General features: G+C 41.7%; 2 protein-coding genes across 6 annotated transcripts in view; one reads left to right on the top strand and one right to left on the bottom strand.

The window, feature by feature from the left end:
- The window catches only part of MPZL1 (myelin protein zero like 1), a 40,963-nt gene extending 33,626 nt beyond the window's left edge, over positions 1–7,337 (top strand). For all 5 annotated transcript variants that reach the window (XM_071814002.1, XM_065852715.2, XM_065852691.2 and 2 more), the window contains one exon: positions 1,934–7,337. In XM_071814002.1, the coding sequence (XP_071670103.1) occupies positions 1,934–2,035 (102 nt within the window). In that variant the 3' untranslated portion in view covers positions 2,036–7,337. The remainder of the gene's footprint in view (positions 1–1,933) is intronic.
- Positions 7,338–8,683: 1,346 nt separating this feature from the next.
- On the bottom strand, positions 8,684–17,084 carry MPC2 (mitochondrial pyruvate carrier 2). The gene is made up of 5 exons (XM_065852743.2): positions 16,803–17,084; positions 12,639–12,679; positions 10,707–10,791; positions 9,568–9,679; positions 8,684–8,923 (listed from the first exon to the last, which is right to left on the bottom strand). Exons 1-5 carry the CDS (start codon positions 16,906–16,908, stop codon positions 8,890–8,892), a joined length of 378 nt encoding a protein of 125 aa, XP_065708815.1. The 5' UTR covers positions 16,909–17,084; the 3' UTR covers positions 8,684–8,889.
- Between the last annotated feature and the right edge of the window lie 15 nt (positions 17,085–17,099).

Genomic DNA, 17,099 nt, shown 5'->3' with positions numbered 1-17,099 from the left:
TTTTTTCTTTGTCACTTGGGAAATGCTTTACCTGGAAGGAAGCAACTTTGGGTTTAAACTATCTCTGAAAGAGAATGGTGTACCCTGTTTTCCCTGAAAATGAGACCTCCCCTGACAATAAGGCCTGGGTGATTTTTCAGGATTTTTTAGGATGCTTGAAATATAAGCCCTACTCCAAAAATAAGCCCTAGTTACAGTTGATTAACAAAAGTCAATTTAAATAGTGTTCAGGCAGCTATACGTGTAAAAAAGTAAAATTAATTGGCAATACAGTGCAGCAAGACAGATAGACCCTTCACCAAGAAAAGCAGACACCCCCAGAAGAATCTCACTCAAAAGACCCCACAAGACCCAAAACAGTAAGGGTTGGCAAGTGCTGGGTGCTCACACATGGATCGGAGTTATGGTGATGTTCCATAATGTGTTGACATGACTATATTTGAATAAATGTTGATATTTTTTTTGTTCAAGAATAAATGTAGATTGTTGTTCATGGAAAAAATAAGACAGCCCCTGAAAATAAGCCCTAACACATATTTTGGAGCAAAAATTAGTAAAAGACCCTGTCTTATTTTCGGGGAAACGGTATTTAGCAGGTGCATGCTTTGCTATTGTGTTGGGGTAAAACAACTGTGCAAAAGTGTACCTATATGGTCCTTCACAGACTTAACTTTCTGTACAGAAGGTCTCTTTTCATCTCTGCCCCCTAATTGCTTTGGAAGATGGATGAAAGAAGGATTTCTGGGTTAGTTCCATAGAGAGGTTTTCTAGTTTGGCAGGATGCCAAAAGTACTGGGGAGAAGGAGGTGGGAGAAATGCCTGTGAAGGATACTTCTTCCTGGGACAATGGGGAAACAGTTACATGGATGAAATTATTTTGAAGCAAGAACTGCTAAAAAAGCCACAACCGAACTGAAAGATCTCTCCCTGTCACTTTCCTCATCCCCAGGCAGGGCAGTCCCTTTCCCTCCTGCACGAGTGGAGTGTGTGTGGATGTATGGTCTCTCTGCTCAGGTCACCTGGGAGGGTGGTTGCAGCGTAATGGGAGCTGCAGGTCAGACCTTTCCACAGGGGTCCCGCCTGTTTCATTGGGTACCTGCCCATTACAGGCTGCAGTCCTGTCCTGAGCCCATCTCCAATATCTGTGGTTTGCTCTCCTGTGGGCTGTGTTTGGGAGGACATGGTGTTTTAGGTACGTGCTGACATGTTTGCACACTGCTGAAAGATGGTGCTGTAGTGTCCTCCACTGCACTGTAGCAAATGTAACTAAGACGCGTGGCTTTGCTTGCCCGGTGTGTCTGTGGAGGTGCTCACTACCTCGGTTGGCTCAAAAGTCCGGTAAGAATTCTGCATTACTGCACCATTTCAGTATTTTCTGGCTCATTGCTGTGTAGGTCTTGATCCCATCACTTGCTTGGGCAGTGACTGGTGTCACAAGGTGGCTGCAGGTTTGTTCTCTCCCTTGTTATCTGAGTGGTACAGCTGCGCTGGGATTAACAGGACTTGAGTGACAGCATGGGAAGCGTAATCTGCTGTCTACTGGTAAATCTGTAGTGCAGTTCCTCTGAAAAATAATAAATCTGGCATGCATCTGACTAAGCCATGTATCTTTGCTCCATAGCATGTAAGAATTGCTGCTTTTCAGATCAAAGGATTCTAGATTCTGCTTTTTTGTGAGAAGCAAGCAGCCGCAACAGTTTTTAAGGGAGGAAATGGTGCTGTTTTGCATGCTCCTGATAGGAGAAAGGTGGCAGAGTAGAGCTCATTTCTGGGTGAAGCCTCATTCCACCTGCTTCAAAGTGCTTCATAAAAGCTCTGTGGTCTTGCTTTAGCTTTGGTCTTGCTGCAGCCCCTCTGGAAGGGAGGGGCAGTATGGCCTATTCTGAAAAATTCTGATTGTTTGTTTGTCTTTTTAATTTTATTCTGTTCCCAGGGCCCAGTCATTTACGCGCAGTTAGACCACTCTGGAGGACAGCACAGTGACAAGATTAACAAATCGGAGTCTGTGGTCTATGCTGATATTCGGAAGAACTGAGATGCGATCCTAAGCTATCCAAAGGAAAATACACATTCAGACTGGAATTGCTTGAACAAGATTTGACCCAGAGAACTCACATGTGGCCTTTGATGCCTAGACTAGGACCAATGCATGTGCATACAGAGGGAAAGATATATATGTATTGTGTGTAAATAGTCTATTTAATCGTACAGACGTGAGACCAATGTTGCATGTTGAAATGCGGTAAGAATTTTGCTTATAAATTGCCAATATTCTTTTTTGTATCTTGTGTGACGAGAGAGAAAGTGAAAACTCGCATCACAATTTTAAAATATTTTTATCTTGATTTTTAATGGAGAAACTGGAAGATGCCTGAAGATTCTAGATTGACCTGGATTCTTTTTTTGCTTATAGGACCTAATTTCTTTTGTTGAGGTGAATATAAAGATGATACCTTCTTTATATTCACAGATTTCTTTATGTATACAGTATCTTCATTGTTCTTGGTCAGATTCTCAGTATAAGCTGCCTTTTCGTACAAACTAGACACTCCCACTGGTTTTGTAAGCCAAATTGTGATTCCTAGCTATCAGAAATGTATGTCTTAGCAGTGTAAGTGAAGGAAATGTTTAGGCCTACCTGACCTGTGTGAAACAGGTCACAGAACTGTTTACTTCTGTACTGAGCCCGCCTATTCAAGCTTAGTCCTTTAAGGCACAGGGATAGTGTTGATCTAATGAATTTTGTGAAATGGTAGTTTACCTGTGAAAACTCAAAAGCTAGTGAGTTAAAGGGATAGGAAGCTGCAGCTGTAGGTGGTTGCCTCAGACTGTTGAGCCTTCCAATGAAATGTTTCTTCCTCGAAGCTCTGTCATTTCATATAAGCATGAAAAAGGGCTGCAAGGGATCTGGAAGCTGTAGTACTCCCTGACCTCTCTCCCGTGGCTCCATTATACCACTGTCACTTCCTTAGAGATGCTTTATCTGTTCTTAAAAGCCTGTAGTGAAGGCTGAATGACCTCTGCAGGAAATCTACGGCTTTACTCTTTGATTATCTTTTTTCGGTGTGTATTTTTTGTGTGTAACTTATGTTTGCACAGAGGATGCAGAGGGCAGTTTATTTCCTTCCTCTCTACAAGTCTACTGCTTGAATATAATTTCCCAACTTCTTGTTTCTACATTAAATTCCTTGTAGATTGTTAAGGATCTCTGATGATTCTCTTCTTCTGAAGAGGATCTTTCTTTAGCTGACCCATTTGTCTCCTGAAATCTGGTGCTCAAAACGAGAAGTGGCATTCCAACTGAGGGCTTTTCAGAGTAGCATATAGTAGGAGTATTTCTGTTTTGTACATCCTAATGTGGTGTTTGCTTTTTTTTGTAGCAGCAAATCATTTTAAGTTTGGTCTGCTGTAACCCCTTCTATCTGATTTTACACGTTTTTCTAGTTCAGTCTATTTCACAGAATCAGTCAGAGAATGGTTGTGGTTGGAAGGAACCTCTGGAGATCATCTAGTCCAAACCCTTCCTCAAGTAGGTTCAGCTGGAGCAGGTTACCTTGCACGGTGCCCATTTGGGTCTTCTGTATCTTCATAGATGGAAACTACAATGTCTGTTGGCACTGATCACTTAGTGTGTTCAGGTGAAATTTCATTTTTTTAAAATTTCTGTCCGTTTCTTCTTGTCCTGCCAGTGAGCACTACTGAGAAGAGTAGTGCTCTTAATTCCTTCTCATCAAGTATTTACACACATCGATAAGATTCCTCTCAAGCCTTCTCTTCTTCAGGCTGAACAGTCCCAGCTCTCTCAGCCTTTCCTCATATGAAAGATGCCTCACTTTATCATTGTTGTGGTGCTGCACTGGACTTGCTCCAGTATGCTCATCTCTCTCTTGTACTGAGGAGGCCAGAACTGGACACAGGACTCCAGGTGTGGCCTCAGCAGTGCTGAGTAAAGGGGAAGGATCTCCTCACTCAACCTGCTGGCAGTACTTTGCCTAATGCAGCCCAGGATACCATTTGCCTTCTTTGAGGCAGGGGCACATGCTGGCTCCTGTTCATCTTGGTGTCCACCAGGACCTCCACAGGGCCTTTTCTGCCAAGGTGCTTCCCAGCTGAATGGCCCCCAGCAAGTACTGGTGTGTGGGGTTGTTCCTCCCCAGGACTTTGCACTTCTTCACCTTCACAAAATTCCTCTTAGCCAAGTTCTCCTGCCTGTCCGGGTCCCTCCGAATGACAGCACAACTATCTGGTGTGCTAGCAACTAGCAGCTCCTCCTGGTTCCATATTGTCTACAAATTTGCCTCTACTAAAATGATGTTGTGGCTTTTTCAGACATTGCCTTCAGTTTGTCAGTTGAAAACTCGGTTTAAATTCTGATCCTGTCCTTGTGAGGTTGCAACACTCTTAGCTTGCTACTTGCGAACTTAAGCTTACGTTCCACTGTAACATCAAGTGAAGGAAAAAATTGCTTTGGGCAGATTCTTTCAGAACCACATTAGATAATCCTTTAGTTATGACAGTGCAACTTCAGTAACTGTTTTGTGTACAGTGTTTTTTTTCCTCCAACAAAGCTGGGTATGCCAACACTACAGTCTTTCGTCAGGATCAGGCTTCACTGGTTTCCTGACAAACACCTGCCTTTGTTAGAAGCCTCATTAAGATGAGGATGAATCCTGCTGCTGCTGTTTTCCTTGTCTACCAGGCCATTAATTCCCAACAGTTGTCTTACACTTAGTATGAAATCAATGCTTTTGACATGGTTGATGGAGAAACTTGATTTTGATCTGCCTCTGTTCATCCCTGTGCATCATCATCTTTCTCTCCAGACATTTTAGAGTAAGAGGGAGAAATGTGAGGGATGTAGCAATCAAAAACTTGCTGCTATGAGAAGATAGAGCTGTACTTGGCTCTGAAGTCTGCTATTAATGTTTATTTCTTTTCTTGCTGGAATATATGGGAGAATCTGAGCACAGTCATGATCTCACGCTGATTTGAAGAAACATGCTGATCTGGTTGGTGTTGACTTTAGGAAACATGCTGCTCTGGTGCTAACTTTAGGAGACTTACTGGTCTGGTTGGTGCTAGCTATTATAACCTTAGGAGACATCTCCTTCTGTTGTTTTTGTTTAGCTACAGGTATGTTCCTGTTGCCTATCATGAGGAGACTCATTTCAGGGCTGCTTGGATCCTCTTTGTGAAGGCAAAATGAACTTGGAAGTATTTTTAAAAATGCTGAGCATCTTTTTAGAAAGAAACAAAAGTCCCTTCCCCCAGGAATAGCAGAAATCAATCTGAATCCCTCTCCAGTGCAAAGGCTGTTGAATAATTTATTATCTTTGGTTTTTTTGTTTTGGTCATGGAAAGATGAACAGTGTAGCTATTAAATATCTTACTCAGGCTGAAGTCAAAAGAACTTGAGACAACGTGAGACAACACTTGTGAACTTTCTGTCCCTCGGTTATCTTAGGTCATTTAATCCTGTGATAGCCTGTGCTGATGAAAGGCACTGATACTAAGTTGGCTTACTTACTAATGTCTCGGGAGACAGAGGACTTCTACTTCCTTGATAGGTAGTGAGCAGAGATTAAAGTCAGACAAGGTCATCCTATCCTGATGTTACGGTGATCAGAAGTTTAATTCTGTTTGCTCTACTGCTATTTTTTTAAATCTCCGGTGCTGTTCTTTGCAGGTGGGAAGGAACAGCTTGGACTTTGAGGAACACTAAGTGTGTTGGCCTTGTCCTGCTGTAGTTGCTGCTAGCCCTTTTTGGGACCATCTGTTTTAAAAAGAAGTGCTGCATGGCAGGCTCACTGCAGCACAGGTGAGGGACAAGCAGCCAATGACTAAAGCTGTTACGTGGGTCATTGCTCTTGAATAGTGGGGTTGGGAAGGTCTGTGTGATGTAAAAGTCTTGCAATTAATTTTTTTTTTTCTTATTCATCATGCAAACAAAACTGTGAACAATTTGAAATCCATCTCAGCTAAGGGAAAAAAAAAAAAAGGTCTTCTGGGTAAAAGTGACCTTCTACCCATTATAGGAGTGCAGTTTTGGATTGCCAGCCTGGGCTCTGGCAGCTGAGCCAGTTGTCACCCCCTAGAGCCAGGGATACAAATGGCATCATTCATCTTCCCTGTTTTCAACAGAACTGCACAATAGAAAAGTTTTTGCTTTTTATTAACAGTGGATATATTCCTCCTTATTTTTGATTACCAGAAATGAATTTTGAGAAGAGGATTACAAATAACTGTGAAGTATCAATCTAAGTGAATTGGTAGCTGTACTCAGTATATCAAATTGCCCCTTTTGATTTCAACAATTGTTCTGTGGGGGAGATGGTGAGCATGTTTGTGAAATGGCATCAAGAGCCATTACGGGGTGGCAAACATGTCCCTGTGACTAATTGAGTTATGTGTCATTTATAACTGGAGAACCTGTAGGGTTTTGTTTTCTCTCAGAGCTTTAGTGATATTTCAATTTGTGACTAGAAGAGCTGGAATTAGGTTTTAAACTTTTTTAAACCTGTAAGAACTGTTTAGGTAACCATCTGTCTTGTAGCTGCAGTAAGTGTGTATATGCAACTACATGACTCTAGAGTGGATTCATTGAGGTCAAGTGTAGGCTGTTTGATTTATAACCAACGCCTCCACTCTATATTGAAATCTCATCTTGTAATTTTACATTATTAATGTATCTACCTAGGACCTCAAATACAAAATGTTTTTATTGTATAATAGGTGATGGAAATATTGTCTTTAAAACCATCAAAGCTGAGAAGGTAAGACTTACGGGCTGTGGCCACATCCCTACGGTGCTAGTATTTAGGTAGCATATTTATATGGGAGACTACAAAATCATATTAACTATGCTCAGCAATTATACTCTTCTTGAGGCTTCTCTTTCCCTTCTCTTCACTGCCCTAAAGCTAATAAGCCCTTTCATTTAAAGGTATTTTTGCACTCCAAAATGTACATTTTAAAGTTCAATGCCTTTGGACATCAGTGTGCTGTGCAATCTTTTCTGTCTCCCTGCAGTGCCAGCTGTTTTTATGTGGTAAATGTAATTGGGAACATGGACTGGGTACTTTTCTTTTGTAAACCTCTGTCTTGGAGGTATGCAAGGGAACAAACACCTGTAAGACAGGTGTCTAATCTGTGTGAGGGAGCTAGATATGTATTGCATGGCCTGATTACATGAACAGCCAGTGTACCAACTGTTAGTGCTTTTGCTTTTACGAACTCATCTGGAAACAGTTATCTTGGATGTTTTTTTCTTCAATGGACTTTCATGTTTTCTATTGCAATCTTGTGAATATTTTAATACACTTTTTTTTCCCCCATTACTGGTTTGCTGGATGACTCTTATCTGGCTAGGGACTGGGAAGGGGACTGAAATACACCTCTTTCTGCAAATATTCTTCAGTCAGTGCAATCTGTCAGCTCAGTGAACAACACAGCTGAAGCGTTCACCATTTTAATTGATACCCTATATTACCACTTCAGCTAGGAGAACTAAGAAATGCAAGTGAAAGATGTAGCAGAATACATGTAGGAGAGAAATAGCTTCATGGTAGGACAGACTCTAGAAAAGGGGAACTGACAGACCGTCAGGTAAGAGTGGAAAATGCTTTCCTTAAAGTATCCTGCACAAATACTTTGCACAGGATAATGTAACATTACACATGGAGTGAGAAAGGAGCAGGCATAAGTACAACAATGTACTACAGAGTGGTTTCCTTGCCCTGTTGGAGTGATTACTCAGATGGGACTAGAGAAAAGCAGGGGGTGGAGAGAGACTCAATAACAGGACTTTGTAAAACTCCAGCATTTCAAAGCCTTCGTTTTCCTGAAAGCTGAATCCCGAAGAAGCTACTTTGTTTCACGGTTATCTTTTTCTCCTGAGTAGAAATTCCTGATCTCCAGTACTGACTCCTGGCTTTGGTGGAAGAGGTCTTGGAGAACTTGGCAGGGAAGCTCATTGATGCCATGCTCTGAGCACAACTACCTCAGTAACACATGAGCTTTTGCTGTGTAATTTTGCCTTTGCTTAGAAGCTGTTTCATGGTGGCACATTTTTCCTCTTACAGGAGAGTAAGTAGAGAGAGATGTTGACTTTCAGGGAAGACTTGGTGTTTATTCACAAACATGCCACTGATGGGAGCAGACCACTGCCTCCAAAGCTTTGGAGAACTCACATGTACATGTTTCCTGAGTTCACATCTTCACAGGAAATCTGTAGGTACTTAAGGAACGGGTGGGAGGTGAGTAACAGAAGTTTTGGCTGTTTATTTTTCACACTCCCTAGAACCCGGTAGTTAAACTCACCCATCTTCTGCTTCTAGTTGTAAAGGATGCCAGAAGCTAAAACACCAGTGGCACATACCACTGTGCTCTCCTCTTGTTAAGGGCAGTGGTGGCTGGGAAACAAATGAAGATACACATACCAGGGAAGAGCATCAGAGAATGAAATGCAACTACTACTGGTTTTGGTTACTGACAGTATGGTGAAACCCCAGCCAGGACCCACCATCACATGAAAGACGATCACTTTGGCCTGAGGCTCTGGCTGACTGTCACCAGTACCATGTCACTCCCGGCACTGTTCACTAGAGTTGGGTAAGATGGGACCCAGCAACTCACTCTAGGCACAATCCACAATTAGTTTCTTTAAAAGAGACAATATAGGACCTCAGTTTAAAAGGTTGCACTTTATTCAAGTGTATGGAGATACTTTGTTATTTGCGCTTAGAAAAACCCTTGATCTCTAGACATTTGGATTTTGTCTTTTATTTTCTGAGAGGAAAAAATATTACCATTAGTGAAACTAGGTCCCATGGGGAAGGGTATGTGTGGTGTTGGATTTGACATGTTGGGTTAAGCATCTCTTTGCTGCAGCTACGCTTGTTTTGCTTTTAGCTCCTGTTGATACCTATAAGGAAGGGAGAAAAAAAACACAGAATAGAGCACCAGTTACAATAACAGTGTCTTCCTAACAATCTCTTCAGCAGAGGAGGTTTAAAATTACAACAGACTTGAAGATGGAAACTTGGCAGAGGATAGTTCAGTTCATGTAATAAGTTCCAAATTAGTTGTTAAGTTTTCCTCGTTCCTGGCCAGTAGTGAAGCCAGAGAACTCAAAATTTTCCCTCAAGGAATTATTAAAAAAAAAACAAACAAAAAACACTACTCTGCTTAAGGACCCTTTGATCTAGCTGGAACTGACACGATTTAACACTGTAAGTTGCCAGAAGTGCCAGGCTTAGGAGGAGGGGAAAGTCTAGGCTGTTTGTCAGTCAGACCTACAGCTTTTAAAGAATGCCTTAGACCCAGAAACTACAGCTTACATAGGGCATTCCTTAAAACCTGCTCTAGCTATACTGAAAATATTTAGACCTTCATTCCTACTCAACTGGAAAACTAACACCGCAAAAAAGTTCTGCAATGTGTAATTGTTCAGTTCCTTTTGCCTGTTGCACTGACATTGAGACTGGTAAGATTTATAAAGTCCTGTTTAAGATGAGGTGGTGTGAATGCTTATTTACAGTATATAGAGTAGCCCTTCTTAATACATACCTCCATATTCGGAAGAGTTGAGAGGCACCAGCACAGCCAACAAAAAAATTCACAGCAAACAGACCCCAGTTTTTAGGAATAATAACTAGGGAGTACCTTGACCAAATCAAGCCTGTTGAATGAAAGGGAAAGTTGAAAGATGTTAAGTCTTTAAAGTGAAATATTCAGACATTCCTCTAAGTTTAGAGACAGAATCATGGCCCAGTTTAAGTAAACAAGTTTTACAACTTCACGTTAGACAACTGCTTTTCTTATAACTAGCCATTTTTCCACTTAAAAGCACATCAAGTGCCAGTGGGAGAGCTATGGGTATGTATTGCATTTTTCTAAAATAACTAGACAATGAGGTGATTCATAGTCTTAATATCAAAGATCCTCTGTACCCTACAGCTGTCTAGACCTTAATTCACCAGCATGGTTGCAGGGTAGTGGCATTTTGCTGTAGTATATCCAGCTTGCTGCACCATCTTAGAGATTACAGAATCCACCAGTCAAGAAAGGTTTACGTATCATGCAAAATGCACAGCACTGTGTCAGATGTCAAAATAAAATCCAGAGAAGGAAGAAGGTGGCAGGTGTAATTTTGATTTTTCAGCTTTAGCTGCCACAAGTCCTACCACTGACAAGATCTGTTGGAACACCTTGAATATTGTTTCTGCCAGCACGAAAATTCACACAAGACTGCAGTGCAGCAGTCCATGTATCACTGCTTCAAAGTTCTTTTAACACATGGAAATTCTTTTTAGATAGGTTAGTGTAATTACACTACCATCATTTAATCCCTTAAAATCTGTTCTAAGAGAGTCACTATATCCTGGACTCATTTTAAAATAACTTGACCTAAAGCAAAACAGGTCACTTTAAGGGATGAAACTCATATCCTAACTCACAACAACTTGCTATGGACAATTCCAAATTAAGACACATGTAGAAAACTGTATGTAATCACAGAACTCTTATAGATGTACTAACAAGTATGTCCGTTCTAGAATTATCATCCAACAGTAATAGTGAGAGCTAAGGCATTATAGTTAAGCCTTTTCTATAGAAGTGGATTAGTACTGATGGAGGATTCAGAAAGAAGCATACACAGTTTTAGAGAGAGGCTGTGTAAAAGTGTGGAGTAACTTTGGCTTCACCTGTGGCTGTTAGTACTGCAGACTGTGATGTGCTGAGCTTTTCTGCTGGTCTGGTCATATCAGCCATTCCAGCACATACCAAACCCTGTAAAAGAAAAATTCAGTGAGCACCAGCCCAGTACCAGGACCTCCTACAACAGATCAAATATCTTACAGGGGAAAGCTGCTTCATAGCTCAGAATAAGGATTCTATGTGTTATGCAGGAGATGGGATGCATTACATGAGCAGAGATTAGACTCTTGGAGACACCATCCACTTGTAGTCTATTGTGGCAGGAATAAGAACACAGTTATGAGGGTGCAACTGGCTTGCAGTAAAATCCCAGGCAGTGGCAATTTTGCATTAGTTTAAGAACAAGGTTCATTTAACCACAGCTGCTTAAGAAAACAGGTGAAACACAAATTGGTTTTCATGTAACAAATAGAAGCTTATCTAAATAAGGCCCTTCTTTCTAAAACTCAGGCTAAGATATTACTGGTAAAGACGTAGGTGTGACATCATATAGTCTTCACTCAGCTTCATCTAAGGTAAAAGTAATTCTTTAATTTCAGTGAAAGCAGAAAAATTACAGGTGAAGTGAGGAATAGCTTGGCTGATTTACTTGACATTACTAGCAAACATGCTGCTTGATTTGTTTTGTTGTTGTATTGCCCTCTACTGGAAATACAATTTCATGTTCATGTTGTAGGAGTTCAGAAAACAAACAAACCCAAAAGTTCACAAATAAGAGTACTAACACTTTTAATTCTTTGACTGCCACTAAGGCCTCCTTTGGCTCCAATCATGAAAAGAGTTTTCAAGGGTAGAGACTTCTGTGTGGTGCCTCAGATAGGGGACTGATTTTGCTGCAGTGGTGCCATGGAGGTACAGACTCTCAGTGCGCTTGGGTAACTGCAGTAAATGCACCTTTGCCATGTAGGGGCAAAAGTCATTTTTACTTCTTGGTGAAGAACTTCACTGTGAGCTTACAGAAGCCTTCCTGAATGTTCACAAAAGAAAAACCATCTGTGTATAAGCTGTTTTGATACCACAGCAGTCAACACCAGCCTGCTCAGAAGAGTTGCCCTGTATGCTCAGACTCAAGAGCGTGTTGCCTGGGAGAACCTCAGAGAAAGGGGAAGGTTAACCACAGTTACTGCAGCTCCAGTTTAGATTGACAAAGAAACAAAGCTACAGCTTAGAGCATAATGTGTTGACTGGCCTTTAAAAAGTTGGGGTTCACAATGGCACAGTTATGAACCAGCTGACAATAGGAAGAGCAGGTTATATCCTTGCTTGTTATCAAACAAGGAGACCAAATAGCTTTATGATTTTAGAATTTTTTTATCTGTACCAATACAACAACTAGCATGAATACAGTAAGTTAGGAGGAGACATATAGTAATATTTCACCTGTGCACAAACATAGCCAAGGGTTGTAACCAAGTGGGAAGCAGAATGTTGCAGGAAGCAGAGAGCTCCCAAGACCTGAAACGGCAGTTGCCTTTTTTCTTTCGTTTTCTCAAGATTACCTTGCACTTTGACATGCTTTAACCTACCTTCAAACTATGAGGCTTAGGAATTGGCTTCCTTAAGATACTCTAAAAATTAATCAATCTCAGATGAAATACATGCTTTAAGAGTTTTCAATTATATGCCAGCTCATGCCTACCTCAAGCAACAGTAAAGTGTTTCACAAGAGAAAGCTTTTGTGAAACTTTCAGCTAAAAATGCAGTTTTTCCATAAAGCAGTTTTCCCCTACTTTATCCCCTGCATGTTGTGCTGTATGTTATTAAGGATAATTTTGTTCTTCCCCATGTATTAAAAATCAGAGCCTTGGTATTTTATCTTTCTGTAAGCTCAGAGATCTGCTGGGAAACTCCTGCTTGCTCCATGAGTTGCTGCAGATTGGCCTCTGACATCCAGACACCAGTTGGCATATTATACTTACCCATTTCATAATAGGTGCCCAGAAAAACACTGTTTTGGGACCTGAGGGAGGAGGAGAAGAAAAAAATAGTTAAGTTATTCAGTGAGGTGTGGCTCTTGTAATACCCACAGTAAGTTGTTGTGTTTTGTTTTTTCGTTTGGTTGGTTGTTTTTTGTTTTTAAATAATGAATTCTGTCTGTTAGCACAGTTTCTATCACTGTAAAGCTCTTTCACCTAATACTTATAGTTCATCAACTCAGTGCATCAACCTTCAGTTGTGTAATCAGTCAACCCATTTCTGCAGTATATGAGTAGAGTTTTGTACTTGGATTTTTAAGGAAACAAGGACACTTGTTAGAGCAGGCAAAATACCTTTATAATGAAAAGAGTTAGGATGAGAGCTAGGAATACAGAAGACAGTTTCTATATAATGATTAAGAGTTACTCTACAGCCAGACTAACTGAATCAGTATTTGAAGTCTTTATGAACTGCATCTTGCAAATTAAAATCCCCAAATATTTTATTACTGGTACTGTAACAAATCAGTCCCTCCTTCCTGTCCCAAATCACAGCCCATCTCTTAATGCTACAGAAGACATGCTGCACAGCAGCATTGGATTGCTGAAGAGAAAGTACAAATTGCAGATATAAGTACTGGTAAATGTCACAAGGAAAGTGTCCTCATTCACTGCTAATCTGCACCTCTGAATAGCCATGTCTTTCTAAAACAATGCTTCCTACCCAATCAACCCTACACCCCAATAATCTACCAATAAGCAAAGGAGGATTATGGGGAAAGAGGACAAAATCTACAGAAGGAAGGGAGAAAAGTCAGTGGAATGGGATCTGGGGGAAAACATCTCTTGCAAACACATATGTCTTACAGTGGTCCTAAAATGGCAACTGGTTGGTTAAGACAAAGTACTGTAATGCCACACTACAATGTGCAGGCTGCCAACCATGCCAGAAATCATTAATCTAGGACTACCACCTGAAGTTTTAAAAGAGAGACAGCTATCCAAAGTATCAACTCACTGTACTGGGAGACAGTCATGACACTGGTTGCAATTTCATCAAAACACATTTTTAGGTCTTGCTAGGACACTGCTCAGCATTCTGATAACATGCAAGATGAAGCCTGAAGCCAAGTTTTCACTGTAATATGTTACATATTACATACATGAGTGAAGTTCTTAAATATAAATTATAAATACTAGGACTTTGGTTGCTTGCTTTTTATGTGAGCTAATTTTTCTTTAACAATTCAGCCTTAAAAAGACCTTGCAGTATTCCCTATTTTAAGCACGCTCAAGTTTAAAACTATGACTTGGGAAAAACTAACCATCAGGTTTCTAGAGCAAGCACCTGTGAAGCACCTCATAATTTTGGGGGATAAGATTAATTGTTACAAGTATCTGTCACCTGAAAGCCAACTAAACCCTAGAAAGGGGCAGGACAACTGCAACACAGAAAGCAACAAAAACTGGCTTGGCAGCTTTGCATAGAGCCCTCTTGGACCCACACTGCTTGTGATAGTAATCAAGTTTCAAAGTATCGTTAATAACTACTAGCACATTACTTTTTGCTTGCATAACTGAATGTTTCTACCTACACAGGATTTTTTTTTTTTAGGATGCCTGGAGTTGTGCAGCCACTGAAAGTAATACTGTTGAATAAACACAGCTCAATATTTATCCTTTAAAGATATAAATTTCAGTTGCTGTTCTCTTAGGTAGCTACTTAGTATTTCAGCATCAGGCTGCAAATACAGCTCTTGATTAATCAGTCTTTCAGAAATCCCACAGAAGTAGCTTTAATGACTATCATGTGTTTTCTTTTAAAACACAAATTCAGATTTGGAGTACTGGAGAATGTGGGGCAATATAAATAATTAAATTGACATTCCCTACACAACTAGTAAAGTTTTCAAGAGCAAAACTAAGAAACACTTAAAACTGGTAAGGTACCAAGCCAAGCTTGTTTCAGGGAAAGACTGTCAAACACCGTAGGCAGAACACCTCTCCTGGAGGAATGCCAGGAAGTGCCCAGCCAGGGCGAGTTCTTCCCGGATCCTGACACCCAGAACTTTTCAAGGATGAATTTGACAGCAGCACATAAGAGCAGGGACATACCAGAAGCTAATCTGGGTATTAAGTGTATGACCAGTTTATAGAATATATGATTTCTGTTAAATGTAAGAAGTCTTTGTCCCAGAGAGCTTAGTTTAATCATGCAAAGTGAACAAAAGATGCCAAAGGAGAGGGAGTACAAGCTCAGCCCACACTTCCCTGTGGCTGCCAAGAGCCATGTTCCCTGCTCTCTGGCAGCCTGAGGAGTTGGTGTCCTGTACCCCAGGCCCTTTGTTGTCCTCCAGCAGCCTCATTCTGTGCAACAACACCCAAAGAAACAGCTTTTCAGACCAGGCATCAATTATTTTACTGGAAGCTTTCTTTGGGCCAGAAAAGAAGTAAGCATTTGTTCTTCATTTCTTACAAGTGATTTATAACTTCATGATGACAGTCATATTCCTGAATTAGACTAGAAACTTAAATATGATCAGAAATAAAATGTGAGCGCTAAATTTCTAACCTACTTGTTTTGCAGTCCGAGTGACATCTATTGCATAACTTTCTCACAGGCCTACCTTTAAGACATTCAAGGCTGAAACAGAAGTGTCAGAGGTTCAGTTTCTATACCTTCTTGCTCTGTAGCTTTTCTCACTTGCACCATCAGTACAGATTATGGCAGATATATATGTATATACACATACATAAACACACAGAGTTTCTAAAAAATTGATTTTTTTAAAATAAATTTCAACATTATGGTGGTGAACAAAAGTGGCCCACAGGCAGTTCTGTGAAGTGCAAAGCACTACAAGACAACCTCCAGAGCTTTTTTCCATTAGTTCTATGGTTCTGATGAAGAATGTGCTTGAAATGTCCCAGTGCTTGCGATGCCTTGTATTCAATAAAAGCAATTGCAAACTGCCACATTTCACACAGGATGAGTGTGGCACACAAAGGCTTGGCACCTTTACAATGCAAGTGCTGGACTTACTGACTCTTTATATATAAAAGTTACATTCATGTTAAATATATATATATTGGTCTAGTGAATGCAGTACAAATGAGACATTTTGATATCTGCATTTTTCACTCTCATTGTGATTTCTTTAAAGCAACATCTTTCATTTCAAGAGACGACCATTAGATGAGGATGGAACAACTGACTAAAAACTAAAGTCCATTTTCACAGTGTATATTCCAGGTAGGTGAAGAGTCAAGGATGCACATCACACTGAAACAGAACAGCAGGAACAGCAGCCTATGGAATTTGGACTTAATTGCGCTCTCTTTTAACTACCCTATGCAATTTGTTTACATGACAAACATCACCTAAATGGCCCTGAAGCAGATCATTTTACAAGAGGTTTCTCCCTAATTACACAAAAAAACCCATGTTTGCTCAAGTAAAGGTACCCTTTAGGTCAGGTAAGGGTAGCTCAATTCAGAGAAACTCGAGCCCTTCCTTTCCCACAGGAGCCCTTCAGATACAAGAGTGGATTCATAAAGGGCATGAGTTGTGTTCAGTAGAAGCACCGGATTTGGCAGAAAGAAAAAAAAAATATAGCAAACAGCAGCTTGACATAACCAGAGCATACTTAACAAACAGAAATCCTTGCAGCACTGCCCCTGTTTTTTCAGTACATTCACTTGAAAGATGTGATTGCTGAAGCCTTCCGGCTCCTTTGGAAATCATGGCATCCGCTGGTTCAGGATCAGGCTGCCCAGCCGCCGCCCTGGATTCAATCCGTGGAGTAACGCCACAGTGACACTCGAATATATAATCGTGCATCGCAGGAGACGCGACTAACAAGTATCAGCAAGTTTTCCTTTAACCAGGAGCCCACTCTTTGGCAGTCTTCCCCGTGTCACAATCACAGCGACAGAGCCGTGACCCCGATTCCACCTTTCCCTCCTGCCCCCGGCGGACCCCGCTGTCCGGCGCTCTGGCAGCCCGGCCGGCTCCCCGCGCCAGGCAGCCGCAGCAGCCCCCGGCGGGACCCGCCTCCCCCCGCCTTTTCCTCCGCGCACCAAGGTGACCCCTCAGCCCCCACCCTCACGCGGAGGCGGCGCGGCCCGGCAGCCGTTGGGCCGCCGTTGGAGGAGACGACGCGTTACCTGCCGCATGGTTGTAAAAGGGCCGGAGCCGCTCCGGTAGCATGAGCTCGATGCGGTCGAGCAGGCGATGGTAGGCGGCGCGGAGGCCCCCGCCGGCAACTGCCATGTTGAGGTGGCGAGGGGGACGCGGGGTCCGGGCAGCTGTGGCGGCGGGTCGGCGAACGAAGGAGTGCTGGTACCTCTGTCCCTCCGCGACCCGCCGTCCTTCCACCGCCCCTAGCAAGCCCTGCCTAACTGTCACCTCCGTGCCGGGGGGCGGAGGGCCGCTCCCTGCGCGCTGATTGGCGGGATCTGTAA

Source organism: Patagioenas fasciata, chromosome 1 (assembly GCF_037038585.1).
Source record: "Patagioenas fasciata isolate bPatFas1 chromosome 1, bPatFas1.hap1, whole genome shotgun sequence".
Classification (NCBI taxonomy): domain Eukaryota; kingdom Metazoa; phylum Chordata; class Aves; order Columbiformes; family Columbidae; genus Patagioenas; species Patagioenas fasciata.
The sequence above is the reverse complement of the archived record's forward strand: the minus strand, read 5'-3'. Positions and strand labels throughout refer to the sequence as shown.